Source organism: Anguilla rostrata, chromosome 7 (genome assembly GCF_018555375.3).
Source record: "Anguilla rostrata isolate EN2019 chromosome 7, ASM1855537v3, whole genome shotgun sequence".
NCBI lineage: Eukaryota > Metazoa > Chordata > Actinopteri > Anguilliformes > Anguillidae > Anguilla > Anguilla rostrata.
Window position 1 is genome coordinate 52,902,450 of NC_057939.1, and position 21,854 is coordinate 52,924,303.

At 47.9% G+C, this 21,854-nt stretch overlaps 1 protein-coding gene across 3 annotated transcripts in view; it reads right to left on the minus strand.

The window, feature by feature from the left end:
- The window catches only part of LOC135260034 (storkhead-box protein 2-like), a 54,844-nt gene that overhangs the window by 4,668 nt on the left and 28,322 nt on the right, over nt 1-21,854 (minus strand). For 2 of the 3 annotated variants that reach the window (XM_064345115.1, XM_064345116.1), the window contains exons 2-3: nt 9,466-9,618; nt 1,406-3,725 (exon numbers count right to left, since the gene is read on the minus strand). In XM_064345115.1, coding sequence (XP_064201185.1) covers nt 1,406-3,725; nt 9,466-9,618 — 2,473 coding nt within the window. Of the gene's footprint in view, nt 1-1,405; nt 3,726-9,465; nt 9,619-15,206; nt 15,287-21,854 lie in introns of those variants that run through there. The other variant, XM_064345117.1, reaches the window with a different exon arrangement.

The window sequence follows — 21,854 nt, forward strand, 5'->3', positions numbered from 1 at the left end:
ACTTTAGTCATCTGGCAGTTGCTTTTAGCCGAAAAATTCTGGCACCATTTTAACATAACACCACGCTAGCGCTAGAGACAATCACGCAGTACAAGCACCACCATCAAGGTGCATACCTGAAGACTTATGAGTTAAAGGGAGAGAATGGGAGAATCATTTTTTAAAGCAAACATTAAAGTGTCGTCTGAAAGGGTGGGTTTTTAGACCTTTGACAGACTGGTGCATTCACACCACTCCCCTTAATTGTGCTGCAGTACTTCAGCCATACGTCAGTAAGTACAAACCTCTCAAAAGGCAGGAGCTATATTCGTGCAGCCCTAAAAAAAAAAAAAAACTGCGCACTGACACCGTTAAAGAGATGACTCACCCAGGAAATAATGGATGATTTTATGTGAGGCTAAAATTAGGCCTGCCACAGCCTGCCTATGCCAGTGTATTAATCTACACGTGTCACCCAGACACACTTACTAAACCAGCAGCTTTGACAGAGTGTCCACCTATTCATTTCAGAACTTGCGTTGGATCCGTACCAAAATACAAAAAAAACCCCCACAAAATGGAATAGACATTTCAAGTTGCCCCCAGAATATCAAGTTCTTTATGGCATAGCCAAATTTATCAGACATGTATCAGAGAAAGATTCGGTTCACTCTGTAAAACAGATGTGTTAAAAACAACACATACTGTAACGTTTTTTAAACGCACCTCTGTGTCTAGATAAAGACAACACATTTTGTGTTGTTTCAACACAGTGTGTTAAAAAGTCTTCCTCTGTAACAAACAATTGTATATTTGTCGCACAAATGTATTAACTTTGACACAAGATGTGTTAAAAGTAACACAAAAGCAGTAATACAAAATGCGTGTTGGATATTAATACGTCCTTTGTGAAAGTGTATGCACCGTCTAATGTGCTCACAGCCTATACTGAGACACTGTTAAAGTGCTCTAACTGTACGCGATTCTTCCGTTAAGCACTGCCCACAGGCAGACAGGTGTAGACGCCAGAAGTTAAGTGCTTGTTAAGTCCAAATAAGCCACAACGGATTTATGTGGAGCAGCGTGATTGCAACACAGCTAGCAAAGAGTTAAACGTGTGCCAATATGATTAGTATGATTTCAACAAAATACGGCAAAGAGTTGAAAGCTAGTAAGGCAACTCTCTGTGTGGTCTCAGTCGTAAACCCATTGGAAATAAATCAGTATAAACAAAGCTTGCAGAGATATCAGTCTTTTTTAGGGATGGAGGTATGTGTGGGTAGACGCACTAGAACATATGAAGTTTTAATTTAATACAAGACCCTCCTGAGGGCAGCAACAATAATACAAACGTTAATTTCTTTAATCAAATCAAAGGGGCACTTGGGGCAAATGGGGGCAAAAGGGGCAGGTGCGTAGGCCTTACCGTGGGGAGTTAAACCCGCTGTCCACCGTGACGCTGCTGCTGTCCATGCTGTCCAGGCGGGCCGAGTGGGGCGATTTTTGGCTGCTGCTGTTGTCGCCCTCCTTGGGGCTGAGGAGGGTGAGGTTCTTCTCGAACTTGCGCTGCAGCTCCCGCTCCTTCTCGCGCTCCAGCAGCCACTGCATGGTCCCGCCCCCCTCGCGGCCCTTCTCCTCCGCCGCCGCGCTCTTGTGCGCCGCCTCCTCCGAGTCGTCGTCGTCCGACACGTTGTAGTAGTCGAAGGCGGCGGCGGCGGCGGCCGAGGAGGGGGCCGGCTCGGGGGCCTGGGGGGCCGACGCCCCCGGCGACGGCGAGATCTGGGCCGGCTTGTCGAAGTGCTCCGCGCCCCCCGGGACCTCGGCCGACTTCGCGTGCGGGCTCTTCCGCAGCGTGCCGGACTTGGGGTAGGCGCTCTCCGCGTAGCCCCCCGAAAGCGCGTTGTGGGGGGGCTTGAACAGCGTGTCCTTGCTGAAGATCTCCTTCCGCTTGTCCGCGCCCCCGCCGGGGTCGGCGTTGTGCTGGTGTATCGAGCGTCCGTTCGGCATCGGCTCGGCCGCCTGGCCGGCCGCCGCCGGACCCGTGCCGCCCTGCCCCTTCGCCGCGTCCTCTTTGTACTCCGCGGGATGGGGCGAGGCGAGATGGGGCGTTTGCCGGTCGGAGGGAGACCCCTTCTTTACCCCGTCCGAATGTTTTAGAGTGTCGGAATCGGGCTTTCCCAGAGGGGACGGGGCGGTGAGGGACGTTTCGTTCGAGGCGCCGCACTGAAAGTAGTCCTCGGCGGCGGGTTTGGGCGAGCAGGCCTTCAGGTCGCCGTAGGCCGGCAAACTGTCCCTGCTCTTGTTCTTCTCCAGCGGACTGCAGACCTTGGAGTCCTCCGGGTTGCCCTTCCCGATGTCGGGCACGCAGACCTCGGAGTTGAACCTGGCGGCGGAGAGCATGATTCGCGAGTAGCGGGGCACCTGGGAGGCCCGCAGCGTCCCGTCGTCCGTGTAGTAGCGGCTCCTGTCGTCCGGGCCGCACTCAAAGTCGTCCAGCAGGCCCATGGAGGCCGCCCCCAGCGGGCCTTTGGAGTTGTCCATGGACCGGGACCGCTCTTTGGCCTTGTCGGACCTCTCGTTGCGCGACTTCCTGTCCTGCGTGTGGCTGTGGCTGCGGTGCACCTTGAAGTGCGACGTCCCCCTCGAGGGCTCGGGGAAGGGCATCTCCGTCCTCCTCTTGGCCAGCTCCCCGGACACGTCCCACTCGGGCGCGATGGGCAGGTGGGACTCCACGATGTTGGGGTTGCTGTGCACCAGGTACTTGCCCCGGTTGCGCTCCATGGAGAACATGGCGTCGCGCGGCGACCTCACCAGGGAGGAGCTGTAGAACCGGTAGTCCCGCGCCACCCCGGCCAGGTCCAGGTTGGAGCCCTCCGAGGGGTCGCCCCGGGACGCCCGCGTCTTGCTGTGCGAGCGGGACTTCCCCTGCGCCTTGCGGTGGCCCCGGCTTCGCCGGCTGCGCCCGCTGTGCTGCGCCGACGACCCCGCCTTGCCCCGCTGGGCCTTCTCCTCCTCCAGCCGCTTCATCACCGCCGTGTGCCGCATCACGTTCTCCACCGTCAGGTCCGGGTTGATCCGCCGGATGATCTCCACCTCCACGTCCCGCGGGATGGCGGCCGGTGTCTCCTCGTCCCGCAGCGGCCACTCCTCCGGCGGGAACTGGGCGGAGAACGTGGCCAGGTGCTTCGTCTTGTCCTTCTTGAAGCTCAGCCTGAAGAGCTTCAGCCCGAACTTCTTCGACTGCTTCTCCCCGCCGCCGCCCCCGCCCCCGCTCCCTTCCTTGTGTTTGGTCAGGGTGTCGGACTTGAAGGAGAAGTTGATGGTGCCCTTGCTCTTTTCCGTTGCCGAGGCCTGGTGCTGGGGGTGCGGCGGCGGCGGCGGGTGGGGGTCCTTGAGGTCCTTTGGTGACTTCCTCTGCAGGGTGGAGGCGTGGATGCTGTGCAGGTCGTCCCGGTAGCTGTTGTAGGAGTCGCAGTGGTTCTTGTGGTGGGGCCTCTCCCGAACGCAGCCCGAGGCGGACGGGGTGATCGTCCCGGACTGCGGGGAGGTACATTGCTGCTGCGGTCGGTCGGGTATCCGCTCGTCCAGGTGATACCACTTGCTATTAGTCCTAATGAGCGAGGGGGTAATAAAGTACGTCTGAGGGGTGACGATGAAGTACCCCTCGGGGGAGGGGTAAATCTTCCTCTCCCGCACCAGCATGCTGAGGGTGTGCCGGAGAATCTCCGGACTGGGCGTCGGGACACCTGAGGGGAAGGCAGGAGAGAGCACGCAGTCAAAAATCTGTTCTTACACAAAATGGCACTGTTTGGTGGGATCCTCTGTGTTTGCATGCGTGTTGCTACCTTTAGAAAATATATATGCAAGTATAGAAACACATGATATGTACTGTAGTGGCTGCATATAGGCTACTGCTTTTATTGATTACATTTCAATCAGTTTGACTTCCAACATACTAATTACGAATGGCCGATACACTTTGAACTTCAAATCCAATGCAGATTAGCTAAAAGATAATAGTAATCTCATAGTATTTTTAGGGATTAATATAACAAATTAATCCATAATATGAACAAGAAAAAACACACTGCTAGGGGAAACCTTTTCTGTTTAGTGTTTGGGGTGCAAAGGAAAGGTAATGAATGCAAAGAAAAAAAGGTAGCCCCTTAAAATGATTCTGTAAAACAAAACCATAATGTTGATATGTTGGACTTCACTGGGTGTTATATATAGGTGGGCTTTCCAACAAATCCCCACACAGTAAAAGACGTCAGGGAATTTTACGGCGAACGTCAGTAAAGGTATGAAATCGTAAACAGCCGAAACGTAAATAGCAGTTTTATTTATGTTGAAACACCGTAATGCATTTAACATTCGTTAAATATACAGCCTGCTACCATATGCTGAACATATTCCTACCATTATTTATACGGCAAAGCTCTGGCAAGCCTGTTGCTAATATTTTAGCGTAAAAATGTACTTTTTTAAATTTTATTTTATTTTTTATTTTTTAGAATGCAGGATTCAGGATTCTATTCCTCGCTCTCTAATCGCAGAAGCGTAGAATTTACTGTTGACATCCACCTTCGCCCCAGGCTCAGATATAAGCGTGGTAGACTGGCAGGAACTGAGCGAGAGAGACACGCCCTGCTCTCCGCTCTCGTGCTGCGGTTCTGCTTTATCCTTCTCTAGGTATTACCACAGGTTACATCATCGTGCCCTTTCAGCCAATCAGGCGTGATGCAACGTCCCCGAACTGAACGTGCAGGCTATGGGAGAGGGCCCCCCCCACCCCCCGACCCCCCCTTTCGGTCAGAGCTCTCTCGCGGCGACGTGCCCTTTTCGGAAACCCGCCGCGGTGCGGCCGGCTAACTGGCCCGCGGTGAATTCACGTCCGCCGTGAATTTACAGACCAATCCGCGGAGCCCAGAGGCCGGGAATGGCTGCCGCCGCCGTCGGTTCTCCTCAGCGATGAAAACCGAAAAAAGAGCAAGTTTCTGTAAGCGCTGAACACAAACGCATGCTTTTACATTATGTCGGGAATCGCATGTCGCTGCATGGACGCATGGAGGCGGACGCATGGAATTCAGACGTGTGGACGCAGCAGATGTGTGGACGCAGCAGACGCATGGATGCAGACACATGATGTAGTCGCATAGATGCAGACACATGGACGCAGGGAGCGTTTAAAAGGCCTTCAGCACCCATCTGTCTACTGAATACAACTGCCAGGACTTCGGGTGGACTCTAACAGAGGCTTCCCTTCAGACCAGGGGAGGAAACGGCTGGAGTGCATCTCCATAGCCACAGCTGCCCATTGCCTTCCCTGCAGACGTCAGCAAGGTCAACCGCAGCAGGGAAGAGCGCAGAGGAATCACAGCGCGCAGAGACTCTTCCTTAACAGCAGAAATTCTACCTGAGAGCAGATTTCGGTTTCCCACAAAAGAGAAACGTTGGTCACGTTCACTTCTCTGCTCCTGATCTGTCATATAGTCATATAGTCTACCAGAACCACTGCAACTTCAACGGTGACAGCTGAGACGACAGGTTTAACTGATGAAATACATGAACAAGAAAGCCACAGAAAGTCTTTAAATATTTTCTTTCCGTGGGACCAAGCCTGGCGAGGGACTTCCAGATGACTTCCATTAGGAAAGAGCGGAATATATTTTTCTTCTGATATTCCATGCATTGACGTGCTTGTATGTGACTGAATGCTGCAGAGCACATACTGTAGCAAGACCCAGACAAGGACCCCCCCGAGTCACATGGTACTCGCGTCACGCTGCGCGGCAAGACAAAGGCAGACAAAGGCACCGTGGGTGAAGTCGCCGTGTCACCGGGCAGACTACCTCGGGATTTAACGGCCGCTTTCCACCGAGGGTCATTACATCAGCCGTCTTAAACGGTTCAGCGCCGAAGTGTGCGCGTGTGTGTACTGTACGCGCGCGCGCGTGTGTGTGTGTGTGTCCTTTCGTCTTGGCGGACACGCCTGCCATTACCTGGTGTTTCCCCGAACAGGACCTGTGAACACAGCCTGATCTCACCCCGCCCGACATCCTGGGACAGGCCGAGCAGGTGGGGGGGTCGGGGGGGGTTAAGGGACACACTGTGCCCTACTTACACCCGTTTATCTCAGGATCTTCCCTGCTCATGTGCCCCTCCACTCCCAAACACACACACACACACACACACACACAGAACACAGACAAGCCAGGATAACAGATAAGCCTTAACTAGTCAGGGTTTAGTGTTGCCTGCAATTACATCATGCTGGTTTAGTTGCCATACCAACATGATGCAACTCTCTCTCTCTCTCTCTTTCTGTCTCTGTCTCTTTCTCTCTCATCTCTCCCTCTCTCTCTGTCTCTTTCTCCCTATCTCCTTCTTCCTCTCCCTCTTTCTCTCTCCCTCTCTCTCTCTCTCTCTCTGGTAAGCAGCAGAGTTCTTTGACGCCAGTCAGTAGTATATTCCACAGTGATAGAGAAGTGGCATTAAAAGACACGTTCAAACAGCGGAGCCGTCGAGAAGCAGCTTCCAGGTTTGAGACGGACGGCCACAAGGCTACGGTACGCGCGCGTCACAAAGCCACTGGCTGTAATGAGATATCGACATAATTCTGGGTTTAACTTTACTCCGATAAACCCAATGTGTGTCCTCTTTATTATTGGATGTGACCTACGGTACTGTGTACCATTGAGGACCAACAGAATCCATCTTCCAATCTGTGTAGAGGAGAAATCAGTGTTGGCTGGGAAACCTTCTGATCAATGTTTCACCGCTGAACTGTCCTCACTGCCCTTCAGTCCTCCCAAGCCCCCTACACACACACACACACACCTACACACATACACACACACGCACACACATACACATTCACACGCATGCACACACACACACACACACACACATACACACATACACACACACGCACACACATACACATTCACACGCATGCACACACACACACGCACACGCACACATACACATTCACACACATACACACACTCTCACAGATACATATTCACACGCATGCACACACACACACGCACACGCACACACACACACACACACATTCACACACTCTCACACATACACATTCACACGCATGCACACACACACATACACACGCACACACATACACATTCACACACATACACACACTCTCACACATACACATTCACACGCACACACACACACACACACACATACACACATGAAACATGCATGCACGTAGGTCACGGAGGCCTTATTTAAAATCTGATTTTGCAAAATTCCCACCTGCGATCCCCCTTAGACCAAATTCTGTAATTTTACTGTTTTATGCTTTAAAATAAATGTACTCGTCGTCACACCTGGATATAATTTTACATATAATATAATATTGGTAATATTTTCAATATTTTAAAGTGTTAGATATAGTGCTAACGACACCCAAAAGGAACGTGAAAGTGGACGTCCAAAAAATTATATTTGATGTTTTCAGTTCACTTCTGCTGCTTTTACTCCCCGTTCAAGGAAACAGCTGTAAAATGTGATCGTATCAGCTCAGGCAAACAGAAAACAGATCAGCAGGAAGGCCCTCCAAAAACAGCCGCGGCCCCCGAAACTGGACCTCCGCACCTTCGTCTGAATTTCGCGAAAACTCCAGACGTCCCGTCCCAGTCAGAACTGCTCCGCTGAATTACCGTCACGCCAGACACATGCGTCCACGTAATCCGATGAGCGCTCGAGAGCTCGCGCCAAAAAACCGGTGACTTAAAAAAACCAAAAAAAAAAAAACGCCCCAGACATTTGAGGAATGAGAAAAAGGAAGTGAAGCGAGAGGCATCCAGAGGACGAGCCGGAGGAGATTCTGAGCAGAGCTGCTCGGCTACGGCTTTCCCCGGCGGAGTTACGCTCGCCGTCCTACTGAAGCAGGCGCCGGAGCCAAACTGGAGCGCTGCAAAACGGGCTGCGGTCTCCATTTATTCAGTGACTGAATAATCCATAACTGCACTCAGCTCCTCCAGGTTGGTTCAGTGTGACCCTCAGACAAGGTTGGGGTGCTGATGTGGACGGAGAGCAGGACTATGGTACCCCTCAGAGGTGTGTGGGGGCACAAAAAGCTTCAGGAGCGGACGAGAGCGCACGCGTGTGCGTTCAGCATCGCGTATGAACTGGAGCACACACCTTCAGACAGCATGTATGAATGAAATCACGCCCCCATGTCACCCGATAAACTTCTGTGACTTCAAGTTATCTGCATCACAGGAGTTTTGCAATAGGACTTCATTCACATGCTTTAAAAGCCTTTCAAACCGAGAACGCGAACCCTTGCCTCACTGTCAGGGGACCCTTAAAAGCTGCTTCTGGCTGCAGTCTTTGTAGTGTATCGTGGTCGTGACATAATTCACTGTGCGGTTGCTTCCAACAATTACGATAATTGCCAGCAGATTCCAATAATGGATGAACGTAGCGCACGTTGTCTGTCCTGACGCTCTCTTCTAAGGGTGCTGGCCTGGTCTTCTGCTAACGCTCCCCATATTTATTCTTATTTAAATGGGGTTAGGGGCACAAAGATGCGACTATTATTCCCAGAGTATCGCTCTGAGTTAGTGCGACAGTAATGATTTTCTATCCGCTGTCATGTTAAATTTGTCTGGTAATGAATGCTGGCCTAACAGCCAAGTTCACTGGAAAAAAATAAAGGAAGGCGTCAAATACAATGCAGTTCAGAAAACTGACTTATGCTCGGCGTAAGAACAGGATTGCTGTGGCACTGCGGTTGATCACGTGTCTTCACTGTCACAGTATAAACGTCAGATTTTTTAAAAAGACGGACATGTTGTATATCTGCAGATCTGTCCCTCACCTCAGTCTTGTGCATTTTCACAATGTGAAATAGAGAACAGAAATAGGTGTGACTGTGTGACGTTCAACACGCTAACACCCCTTCAACTAGCCAGGATCATTTTTACTACTGTTACCAGTCAGGTGATGGCAATATGGAAAATTTATGGAAAGTTGTACGGTTATAATTTCAGTTATCTTGAACACAGTTTGAGATCGGACCGGTTTTGTTCAATACAATCCAAGATAATTGTTCCCCAGTTTATGTATTAATGTATTCTCTGTACAGTAGTTGTAAGAAAACCAATTATGAGCTTGTATGTAATGAGCCACATACCATTTGTTACATACTGAGGAACACATGCAGGGAAGGCCATTCTGCAGCACCACACAGCACCTCATCGATAATTACATTTCTGTACACAGTGTATGTCAGTGGAGACAAGGGTGTGTACATTTGCGATTCTGCATGATCGTATTCATGTGTGTGTATATATGTCTGTATGTACATACGTATGTGTGTTAATCCGTGTGTGTATGTGTCGTATGTGTTGTGCGTGCGTGCGTGCGTGCGTGCGTGCGCGTGTGTGTGAGAGAGAGAGAGAGAGAGAGAGAGAGAGAGTGTGAGTGTGAGCGCGCGTGTTAGCACTGTACCTGGGAAACAGGTGGCTAAGTGCTCCATCAGCCCTTCCTGGGACACAGGCTTGCGTGCGGAGTTCATGGCGGAGATGGCGAGACACAGGATCTCCCCCAGTGGGATGAACTGGGACTGGCTGATGGGGGACATGCTGATGGGGGACACATCACCTGTGAGGAGACAGGAGGGTGCCACGGTCACAGGCCGAAATCCCACGGCATGCATCGCAAAGGGCAGGGGGGTTCCCCGGTGTCCTGGTTAACCGCATCACAAAGGGCAGGGGGGTTCCCCGGTGTCCTGGCTCAACTCTCAACCCGCCGCCTGATCATCTCCCCCTAGTTTGATTGGCTGAGAAATCTTCCGCCCCCTCTCCACCTCAGCTGATGTTTGGTGAGCGTTCTGGCACAAAATGGCTGCCGTACATATCCCAGTTGGGTGCTACACATTGGTGGTGGTTGAGGAGAGTTTCCACCTCATCACTGTAAAAAGCTATATTAATAAAAGTCATTATTATTATTACTACTGAAATGCTCTGCAGAGACCAGAGGGCTGGGTGATCCTTCGCCTCTGCTGTGCATTATAAAAAGCTAGCCAGTTAGGCTCCGATTATTATTGGGTCAGTCAAAACTAACCTTCGTAAAGCAAGTTGGCTGCACAAACCGAAAATTAGCAGAAGCTGCAGTATTTAAAATGAAGTCTGCCTTCACTTTGCAAGTCTCCAAGCTGCACTGACAAAATGCATCAGCCCAAGAAGCAAGCAGACATTGCCATTATTCAGAGGTTTTGACGCTTTTTGAACCATAAATGTGCAAAATCGCTTATTTTACTCAAACAAGCCTTGGCTCCCGTCTACAAATGCCTTCTCCAGTTTTCACAAGTCAGACTTTCCACCGAGAACCACAAGTTTTGTTTTGGAGGACCACAACGGAGCAAAAGAAAACAAAGCGGAGCGAACAGTTCTGGCATCGGCTGAACCATAGTTGCTGTACAAACACATAAAATGGCTAATATATCAACACAAAAGCATTGTGAGGCCTCAGGGTAAAGCATTAGGGCTGTCGTTTCGGAGGACGTGCCAAGAAGTTGTCATAATCCCTGGCTTAAATCACACACGCGGTGTCTTGGGCGTTCCTGTAGCCTCTGAATAACCGCTCAATCATGACATTAACGAAAATGAGTGACAGATTTCCCTCTTTGTGGGGGGTGGGGGGGGGGGGGGCGGTTTTTAACAGTCACCGATTTGACACAAAAGCATTCGGCCGAATGGAAACACATCAATGAAAATCAACAGCCGTGACAAACCCACACCCCTGGATGCCAGGAAGTCAGACACAGAGACTACGGAGCGAGAGAGAGCCAGCAATCCCACAGTGCATTGCTCCATTGTGTTTGCAAATAGCAGCCCGCTGTCTTTTATTTCCCATTTTGTACATCAAAAACCACCTTCCAACACTGACACCATACACAAAAAGATGTAATACATAATGTGGTGTGTGTGTTTGATTTCATGTGTCTACACATAAATATTTGCTAAATATTGCACAAATATTATCACCAATACAATTGAAGTTTCTTTTCAAGTACTATGAACGGGTGACTGACAGTAATTGGATTAGTTTTGTTTATGTGCTTCTGTTCTTTTAAAAATTTGGCATAAATATTTAGCCTCAACTTGCGCCGCTGAGTGTAACCACACACTCAGTATTCTTAGCAACAAATGCCCTGTTGCTAGGAAAAACAAAAACAGCCTTCTATATAGGACCAAACATAGGACTCGACGGTCAAGCCAAATGCTCCTAACAACAGCCTCCCTTAATCACATTAACCACTGAGCATTTTAAACATCAGCCAACAACCTGTCCATCTCACGCAACTCCCACAAGCTGGACAGGCTATCCCATAACACCCTTGATGGACGTGGGGAAAATCCCTGGGCTACTGGTACGCGCTTCCAAAGCCAGGATCACTGCCATGCATTGTGAACACAGCCCGGAGACTCGAACACTAAATATCAACCAACGCTATTGGGAGAATACAAATATGGAACATGGTGGTGGTGGGTGGGGGGGTCAATCTTATTGTGGTTGGAACAGGAAGTGGATGATGGCAGTCATGTCACCTGTGTGTGTACGGGGGTCAGACAGGGGTCAGCCAGGGCAAGAAGGGTAAGACCAAGAACACACAGGAAGAAAAACACACATACAGTAAGTGTGTACTGTATAACTCTTATATGTGACCTATGAGAAACAAACACAGCAAACAGGGTTTGGCCTGTAAGTTGGTACACAGAGTTTTTTGGATGTTTGGCACGGTTAGGGTGTGGCAGTGTTCAGCGCCATCTTTCCAAAGCACCGTCCTGTGGCTGAAATGACTGGGACAGTGCGTAGAAGGAGAATCGAGAACGGTCAAACAAATCAACGTAGAATCTGGTAGGAAATCATTTCAGATGCTTTGTGGAGCCTCAATTTTAGGAAAAACACCGTTTAACTTTCTCAGCATCATTATGTCAGCAAAATATACAGTGTACTAAGAGTTCAGAGACAAACATAAACATGCCAGTTCAAGATGAGGCATCTCCAGATGCTTCGTTTGCAAATTTCCATCCCATCACTTGATTAAAGTAATGGATTAGTGGGACAAAGCGGCGTGGGTTGTTCCGTGGAAAACTGCAGGTCTGGAGAAGTTTGCCGGATGTGGAAAACATTTACAAAGCGGCCATTTTGCTTGATGTGTGCTTGGGTCCACCCGACTTAATTCGCTGGCATCGCAAGCGAAACGTAAACATGCGTTTCAGGCACCACTCGTGTTAAACGATAGCCGTAAGTTAAACAACAGATCATTTTCCAAAGAGAGGCCATAAATACACTTAAGAGCTCCCAGAATCCCCTGAGTGGGAATTTGGCTTAAATGAGTATATAGTAGCCGTATGCCCGACACTAACCTCTGCGACGTGTAATAAATGCAAGACCAGAAGCAGGGGAATATGCCAGAATAAACCTCTCAATACATTCTATATCCCTGAGAAAAAAAAAAAACCACCGCAGTTACCTCAATATCCAATCCCCTGAAGGTAAGTTCAATTTACAGCGCGGACTCTGAATATTTGCTGGCTGACTCAGCCATAACCCCATATATCAGCAATTTTAATTCAGCCGTTTAGATTAATGCATATGTACTGTACCTTATATATTTCCCCCAGGTAGAGCTCACAACCGAATTAAAATAAGCAAAGGATCGTTAAACTAAGCAGGCCGCACCTCAAACCTGTCTGCGAGGTGCTAAAGCAGCACCTGTGCTCGGCCCGTTGTTTTAACGGACGGCCCCGCGGAACAGGCTCCCCCCAGGTGTGTCAACGGTGCGGTTTAGAATGATCTAGAAGTGAGAACACGGCCCCTGCGCAGCCGCTGACAGACGCTTCTGTCCGGCCTCTCGGCGCTCGTCTTTCACGGATCGGGACTGGAACGGAGATCGGACGTCATGGCGACGAGTGAGGGCCCAGGCGCGGGCCTGCGGAGCCGCCCAGAGAGCGAGCGAGCGACTTCGGGCCGGATCTGGGCCGATTCTGGGCCTGGAGTCAGCGCCGATCCGGTCCGGAGTCGCTTGCTACCCGGGCGGAGACGCTGAGGGGACACAGCCGAGCTCGGTCCGTTCCTCCCCAGATCTTCCGTCTGCTCCACATCCTCTCTGACACTCATTCAACGACCTCCTTTGTGTAAACGCTGACAAATTTGTTGTATTCTTTTCGTTTTGTTTTGGGGGTTAGCGTTCTCAAAGGTAACTAGCTTTTTAAAAAAAAATTATGTTTTCTTTTAATGTCAATGGAGCTCAAGAGCTTGCGGTCTTGGCTAAAAAGCACAGATGTGCATGCCGCCCAAAAAAACACTTCCCCGTCCTCATGTCAGTGCATGACATGCTTTCTGTTCGTTTCTTCTCCTCCAGAAAGGGGTGAATTCTGTTTGACAGGGAAGCTAAAGAACAAAGACAAACCAGGTGCATTTTCACATTACAAAAAACTCTTTACAAAAAAGGTTTAGGTCTATAAATGGTTTTGAATAGGCAAGGTAAAGACCGGGAGACTTTATTGACTTTGATTTGAGAGTGTTGGTTTTAGCTTTAATGAGGTAAACGAGGAGCAATACAATCTAACCGGGTAGAGGACATATCCAAAGGAGAAAAGCAAGGGGGAGGTGAGGAACAGAGGCAATTTAAATCATTAATATAACGAGAAATTCTGGTTTACCGAGAACGCTAGCGTGTCAGTGTGTGCTCCAGGTTTCATAATCCGTTTCAAAAGACCGTCTCGTGCACACTCTCCGAAAATCACCTTTACACATGTAAGGAGCGCAAACTAAATTGACATAAGTGCACGGCAGATTCACCTGGATGTTCGGTCCTCTTTTTAAACAGACTTTTGGGATAGGAAGTACATGCAGGCTCCTGTTCATAATTTGTTGCTGACTGCTTCCCTCAGGCCTAGCTGATAAGTATACCTTCCGCTCCCAATCCCCCCAATCCCACCCCCCCCCCCCCCCCCCCACTCAGAGAAAGCAGCATGTTGCAGCACCCAAGTTTCGGTTCAGAGAATGTAAAACTGAACTCAGTCTTGAAGCTGATGAAACGTGCCTCCCCCCCATTACATACACTGCAATACATCAGTGTGGACTGCAGACGTTTTGGATTAAATAACCATGTTGCCATGCCAGCGCAACAGTACACAGCAGACCTTGGTGGCCCCTCTCCCATACTGAGGCAATTTGCTTTTTGCTCAACTGCCCAATTTAAACAAATAAATCATTGTGTGGAGAGATATTGCAGGCATACCCTATTTGTTCATCGGAATTAAAAAAACAAGTCCTGAAATAAAAGTATTAAGGACCGCAAATTCACAGAAATGATTAACATTATCCGCAGAAGGTGCCATACTGTCTGTAAAATTCAACACACAGTTCCGCTGACAAACACGGAAAAGATGTCTTTCACAGTCCTTACAGAAACTAACACATCCTACCGCAGTTTGACAATAATGAGTAGGCTAAAAAACCTAATTTCCAACTCAAAGTCAACTTAAAATGTCATCATAACTAGATTTAAAAAAGAAATAGTGTTTAACTTTCCGCAAAAAGACCAGTGAATATCTGAGCAGGTTAATTTACCCTACTCGAATGGTTCACGGAAATCCCTTCCCTCAAACCATTTAAATTAACGTAACTTTTGCAGTGTTGCAATCCGATGAGCAGTACAGCTAGAATATCTAAAACATGGGCTATGGTGACACTTGGCTCATCCCTCAGACAACTGTTCAGCTCGACCCCTGAATGAACCTTAAACTGAGCGCTCAGGACAACATGGAACCTCTAAAAAAAACATGGAGCGTTATACCGAACTACCGAGCAAGGCTGGAGAAATCTCAGAAAACCAGATCTGCCAGTGAGAGTCGGGACTGGTTACCTCTGCAAAAATAGCAACACGTTTGGGGTCATTGGTGTCTTATCCCCCCCCCCCCCCCACAAAGTGTTGGGAAACTGCCAGGACAAAAAAGAACCCAAACAACAACAACAACGTCTTGGCGTGATTCCGTGATAGAAGACGATTCCATACGGCCAGTCCACGCATCTTTTTCTGAGCCCTACTGCTTCCCCCCTCGTTTCACCCCTCCCCCTCAGCTGCCCTGTGACACGGTGTACCCGACGCACACACAAAAAAGAGAGGGAAAGAAAGAAAGAAAGAAAGAAAGAGAAAGAAATGAGATATTCAGTACCTCGGCCCTTTCTCACACTCCTCCGTCTAATCCCTGCGAGACTCAATAGCAGGTCTTTAGCCGGGAGCCTTCAGACAAATGAGCATTCACTCCGGGGTCTTACCCAGCATGCCCCAGTCCGCACAAAGACGAGGGAGGCGTGACCAATCACAATTGTGGCTTTCGAAAAAGCTCCCTCCCCAGCCGATGCCCACTGACAACGCAGGCTTGTGGACGGCCTGCTGAACCCGTTGTCATGGCAACGCATCCCAGTTGCACTCTGTGTCCGCTGTATGTACCCCCCACCCCCACACACACACACACACACACACAATCTTCCCCCCCTTCTCTAATCTCTCCCTTTTGCTAATTAAAAATGAACGGCGGAGCGTTGCATTATGGGTTCACCTTAAAACGCGTCCTGTCACGTGTTTGAGATGGAAAACGCCATGACAAGCGGTTCTCGTGGTGGCGGCCATTGAAGAACTCGCATTTGGGCTGGACCGGAGAAAAAGGGGTTTCGGTTTTCTTTTGTTATTTATTTAGAGAAGGGCAGAGCAGGAACATCCTGCTGGGGTAGTTCAGGAGGGCCGGGAAACGACAGTGCTTCTAAATCACCTGGAATGTGCAAAGGGGGCCTAACGAATTGTAACAGCAGCGAAATAACATCTTCATCATTACACCTGTTTACGGGTTTAGCCAGTTTGGCCATCTGGCCCAGAACAACGTTGTGCAAGTGGACACAAATGTGCAGCAGGGAATGAGACAGCAAGCTTGCTCTGACAATGCGGTCAGTGTGTGCCTGGGCGTGAGGGTGCAGAAAGAGAGGTTGTAAGAGGGTGGGGGAGGGGGAGAGTTTGAACAGAAGCTGACAAGCTATAAATGGCTATAAAACAGGCTACAAGGGGACCTGGTGCAACCACATTGTCATTTAACCACCTCCAGGCTGATTTATACTTTATGCGCATACTTGCTTAACTGCTTCAACAGCTAATAGTTCACTTCCAGCCATGGATGTAAAAAAAAAATACATCCATTTGTGAGCCTACAATTATAGGGTTCTGTCAAAAATGAGAGACCCTACGAATGCTCTTTGTCATGTAGTTTAAGTGTGCAAGAGACAGACCATCTGAACTTGCTTTTTAAAATGTGTTTGAGTTAACATTGATATTGAATAAACGTAATGGAATTTGAAAACTCTAAAGCATGAATATTTAATCTGCTCTCAGATTGGTGGCTTGGGTAAAAGGTCCGTTGCTGCGGGTAACGGTCAGTAACAGCTGATATGGGGTAGACGACACTTAAATTCAAACCACCACGCTACAATAACATACATGTGGCTAATGCGAGAATATGTGCCTCTTGCCACAAATCCTTGTTTTCCACCAAGCAGGCAAACAATAAGCTGGGTGACATCATTTCTCAACGGCAGGATCACAGAGACAAACTCAGCTTAGCCTCAAACGCATTAAAAATCCCTCAGCGTTAAGCTATCCCAGCCCCGATTGGTCAGAACTGCGTGGGACCACCTATTCCAGCAGATGCTCTGCACTTATGGACAAATATGGCGCATGTGTATTGTGACCAGACCTGGGTCAAATACGTAATTGTTTTTGGATTCAAATACATTTCTGTGCTCTATTGATCTTGCCTGTTGTAACTGAGCCTGCCAACATGACCAGAAGGCGGGGTTTGGATTTTTTCAGAGTATTTCATTGGTTCCAATACACCAGACAAGATCAGTAAAGCGTAGAAAAGTATTTGAATCGAAAACAAATATGTATTTTACCCAGATCTGACTGTGACAGGAAGAAGACATGTGTTACAGAAACACGTAATTCAACATTTATGACAAGAAAATTACACTGGCAACAAGGGACGATGGTGGCAGGGGATTGTCACACATTCAGAATCTGGCTGGATCCATGGTCCACGGTCAATGCTGACCATGTTGTCTCTGAAAACAGGACCCCCTGCCCACAAGGAAGTGAGCACCAAATCTACAGAACAGCTCTCCAGCACAGCCTTAACTGCTGACAGTAAGGGGACAGTAGGAGTCTACCCATTACACAAGCAAAAGGAGATATTACAGATTCACAGGAGAGGAAGCCATAGTCCCTGTTCAGCTATTTACATGAAAGAGTAATGATTTTGAGTGTTAGCAGCAAGGTGTCAGGGGATACAAGCCATATGGGGCTTGGCAACAGGTCTATTAAGCGCAAGATAAATCTAGCAGGGAAATGAACTCAAGGTTTTTGGGACTACACACAGATTAAACCTGACAATCAGCCTCCTGACCTCAAACTTCCACTGGAAAATAAAAAATGTAGTTTGAATTTCGACACGCCATTTTAAAAGCTTTTGCAGAACTCTTGGAGATGCATTTTTTTGGTTTGGTATCTGCAGCTCAGGCAATAACATGCTCAGTGAATACGTTAGTGTGTACTTAAAGCACATGGCACCTTATTTCCATCTCAAAATTTCACGCAGTACATGCCTATGCATTGAACCATGATCTGTCAGTGGCTACAAACTTGCTGATATACAACATTCTAGATCCCCCTCCTGATAGCAATATATCAAGAAGTTGTGTTAACATTGATATTAATGTAAATACAGCACCCCTACAGAGGACATATTTGGGGTTTAGACATGGTCCGCAAACATTCGGTCTTAGTGGAAAAATGCACAACAGCTGAGGGGCACATAAATCTCAGACTCTGAAACAATTTTCTGTTTTATTTGCAGCAGCTATTTGTCAAATAATCAGAAACACATTGAGATGTAGACGTAGGGCTGTGGTCCAGTGTAGACGTTCGACGAGCTACTCCAAGGGGTTTATAAAATACTTTCGTGGAGGGAAACATATTGTTTCATTTAGACCTGTCATATTTCAGAAAAAACCATAACATTCCTCATCTCGGAAATCTTAAGCCTGTTTGCAGCCATCTTTTCAGTCCATGTTTAACTAGCAATTACACAGAGCAGAGATCATTAACTTGCGCAAAAGTACGTCAGTTGAAAGAAAAAAAGAGTCAAGGACTTGGGTAGGACTGGCAGCTCATTTAATAGTATTGTTCTAAGTTGAGAGTAGCTCTATGGTGTTAGTAGCATAGTTACAGAGTCCTGTTCATTGGCTTGTGTAAAGTACCAAGCTGGAATCTAACCACACAGACCACGTTGAGAAGTGTGCCATTTCGACTGACTACCAGGCACTGATCAGGTGGATGATTTGAGGATTGTAATGAACCTCACCTGCAGTAGGTTGTGTACATTAACTCTGATTCCAAAGGTAACTGTCCACCCAATCCCCCCAACCTCAAGACACCGCGCCCCAATGTCCCAACGCAATCTTTCAAAGGTGCCCAATGCGAACACAAGACTTACATCATGTAAGATTATGTTTCATATACACGAACAAAAAAACACACATTACCACATAGTCAAAAGTTCTGCTTTTCAAAAAAACATTTACAGATAAAAAGCCGGCAAAAAAGTGACACCTAAAAAAAAAAATAATAATTTTAATCCTTGCTCAAAAATGATACAAAGCTACCAAAGATTGAGGTCATTTCCTGACTCCTGATTAAATTCCGACTGACGGTATTATCTCACATGACATAACCCAGAGCTGCCTTCATGTAATGCCACCAGGCAAAGCCCACAGAGGAGGGTTCGCAAAGGGAGTGCTGGGTGATAAGAATACAACAAACGGATTGTCTTACCGCCTCATTCATCACTGAGGCCTGTTTAGTTTCAGGCCACACCGTTAAAACGTTTGATCGAAAGGGGAAAATCACTCTCGAGGAAATGGTTTTTATTCCCTGTGATTAGACTTCACATTAGTACATGTTTTCACAACATACATTCGATCTATTTTAGATGCCCTGACTGAGTACGGTGCTTAGTTCTGGCATTACGTCATCACTCCCTCACCGCTAGCCACGTGTAGATCCTAATCGTATCACCCTTGTTGCCCTTGGAAACCACAGAGGAAAAATGTGTAAGGAGGGAAAATATTCCTGTGGATGATTTATTATCAAAATATTCACACATTACAGTTGAAAGTATAATAATACCGAAATTTTATGAATCATGTCAGAGTTGGCATTCACAGGCAGTAGTCGTTTGAAAGTTGAAGCGCCACTTCCCAGCAAGAGGTTCTGGTCAGTCGAGATGCAAAACCCAGGTTCAGAAAGTAAAAGTCCCGCCCCAGTATCTTGTTCCAATCCACCTGGATTTGGTCATCAGCACAGTTCTTCAGCCGGGAGGCAGAAACTAATGAGTGAAATCAGATGGCTGGAGTTCATGGGTGGTAGAAACACATGGCAGGACTTTTACTTCTTGACCTCTGAACTTTCCCCCTCTGCCGGTAAGTGGGCTGTATGGAGCCAATAGGTTTCCCAGCAGCATCTAACTACGGGGCGGTGACGCCGCTGATCTGGATATTTTCGGGAAACTAGGGTCTCTCTCCACCATAATACCACACCAGTGGTGCTTTTCACATCACACAGGTCACCCTGTGCTGCCAGAGTCAGCTGGGTACTGGGGGGGGGGAAGCAGTCACTCAGAGCAGCAAGCCGATCTGAGCCTTGCTGAGCTATGGTGAAAAGAACCCGGTAAAATTTGGAATTGCCATCGCGAATGCAACACATTCCCTTCGTTGCTCGCCTTGACACAATGAGACGTGCCGCATCGCAAGCAGTTTCAAAAGCGCAGAGGCGCATTTTAGACCCGCTATTGTCTGGCAGCACTACAGCAGGTCGGTCCACTAAATCCTGCGCCACGGAAAGCCACTTCCGCAACCAGATCAACCAATCGTACTGCACTCGGACTGATTTCTACAACTCTCGACAGCACATCTGGAGCCGGGGGCTGCGTAAAACTTTTCCCAGAGCAGGCCGCTGGAGACCTCTGGGTACCACGTTCCTTTCTACACGCGTCCGTCAAAATGAAATTTGTTTAATCGCGAGTTCTAATCTTACACGGTTCAAAAAAAAAAAAAGCAAAGCCAGCATCTGGCACTGTTTTTTTTCCCCCCGCTGAGGTCGCGGAGATAAAAAGCAAGGTTCTTCAGATACAAGCTGAGAGATAAGGCATCCATGCATTTATGAGGGGAGAGATCTTTCCGGAACATCCTCCAGCGGGGGAGCTGAAACCGACAAGGACTGCACAGGCGCTGCTCACGTTCGTCCCGGACGAGGACGGACGGAGGGGCTGGATGCCAGCGTGGGGTGGGGGGGTTTCACCCCCAGAGCCACTGACAAATTAGACTCTGGGTTTATGGACCGAGAACACTGGGCTGAGTTTTATGGGGTGAAGAGGCTGCAGTGAAGCACAGAGGAGTTCCAGCCCCCCCACCCCTCCCCCCCCCCCCAAAATTATGAGAGCACGGCCCCTCTCTTTGTACTCCACCACAGGACATGTACGGAACTCCAGGCAATGTTTTTTCCATTTGCCCAAATCTCTCTTATTAAACAAGCTAGGCCCCGACGCGTAGCCTCTCTCTTCCATTCTTCTTTCTCTCTCTTTCTTTTCTTTTCTTTTTAAATCAGACTTGTCTTTAATGTTGATCATTTGCACATTTTGTTCAGCTCTGGAAAAAAACAAAAAAAAAACATTTGTGGGTAATTGGCTTAACCAAATCCAACTGAACTGAGCGAGACTGTCAGTGAGTGATGCTTCTGCAGACTGATCAGTGGCATGCATGCTAAGCTCAATTGGACTTCCTTTTATCCATTTTTAATAAGGATCTGCTTTTCATGCTACACGTTGCCATTATTCTCTTTTTCGGACTTTGGATTAGCAAATACACTCGCTAATCCTCCTGACTGATGCTTCCTGGTTTTGATGAACTCTGGCTGGAGGTCGTTATTCTTTCATGTGCTATGGAAGCAGAGAATCAAAGTCCTCTTGTCAGCGCATGACTTTGAACTGGTGATGAGAGGTACTGTCAGACCGTGCAGTTCCAGTTTTGCATGCATGCAATCATCAGCGCAGCAAGGAACTCTGGGAAACCCACCAAAACTTTATTCCCAGCGACCAATAGCCCGCATCTGCACGTCCAGAGGGGTGGAAATCTTGGTCGAGAGACGCTTTGACAGAAACGGACTAGGTTAACGCCGATATAGCTCAGGTTTTACCCGGATATAGCCTGGCTTCGTCCTTGTCTCATTCAGATTTGTTTTGTTTTTACTTCCGAGTAGCAAGTATATTGCTACGAACAGTGTGAGTAGTGCATATGCACACACACACACACACACACACACGCACACATTTTATTCAACCTGAGCGACATAGTCTGTGAACGAACAAGAATAATATCTTAAAGTTCTTGGGGAAATTTATTTGCATGGTCTGACATTCTAACAATCCAACATGTAATAATACTTAAAAAATATATATATATTGTAATTGCATAATAACTAAGCCCTAATTTGAGATTTGTCAACAAAAATCAACTATCATCAGCATTCTGTTCAATATTCACTAATCAGTATGGCCTAATTAATCAGGTGAAGTCATAGAATTGGAACCGTGAAGCTATATAGCCTAAAAGGTCAAAGGCATGAAACACACATGGGTATTTTCCCCAATACCTGTTCTAGGAATAAGAATTCCAAAAAAAAGCAGACCAGGTAGGCAATAATAAAAAGCTTTCCCTCCATT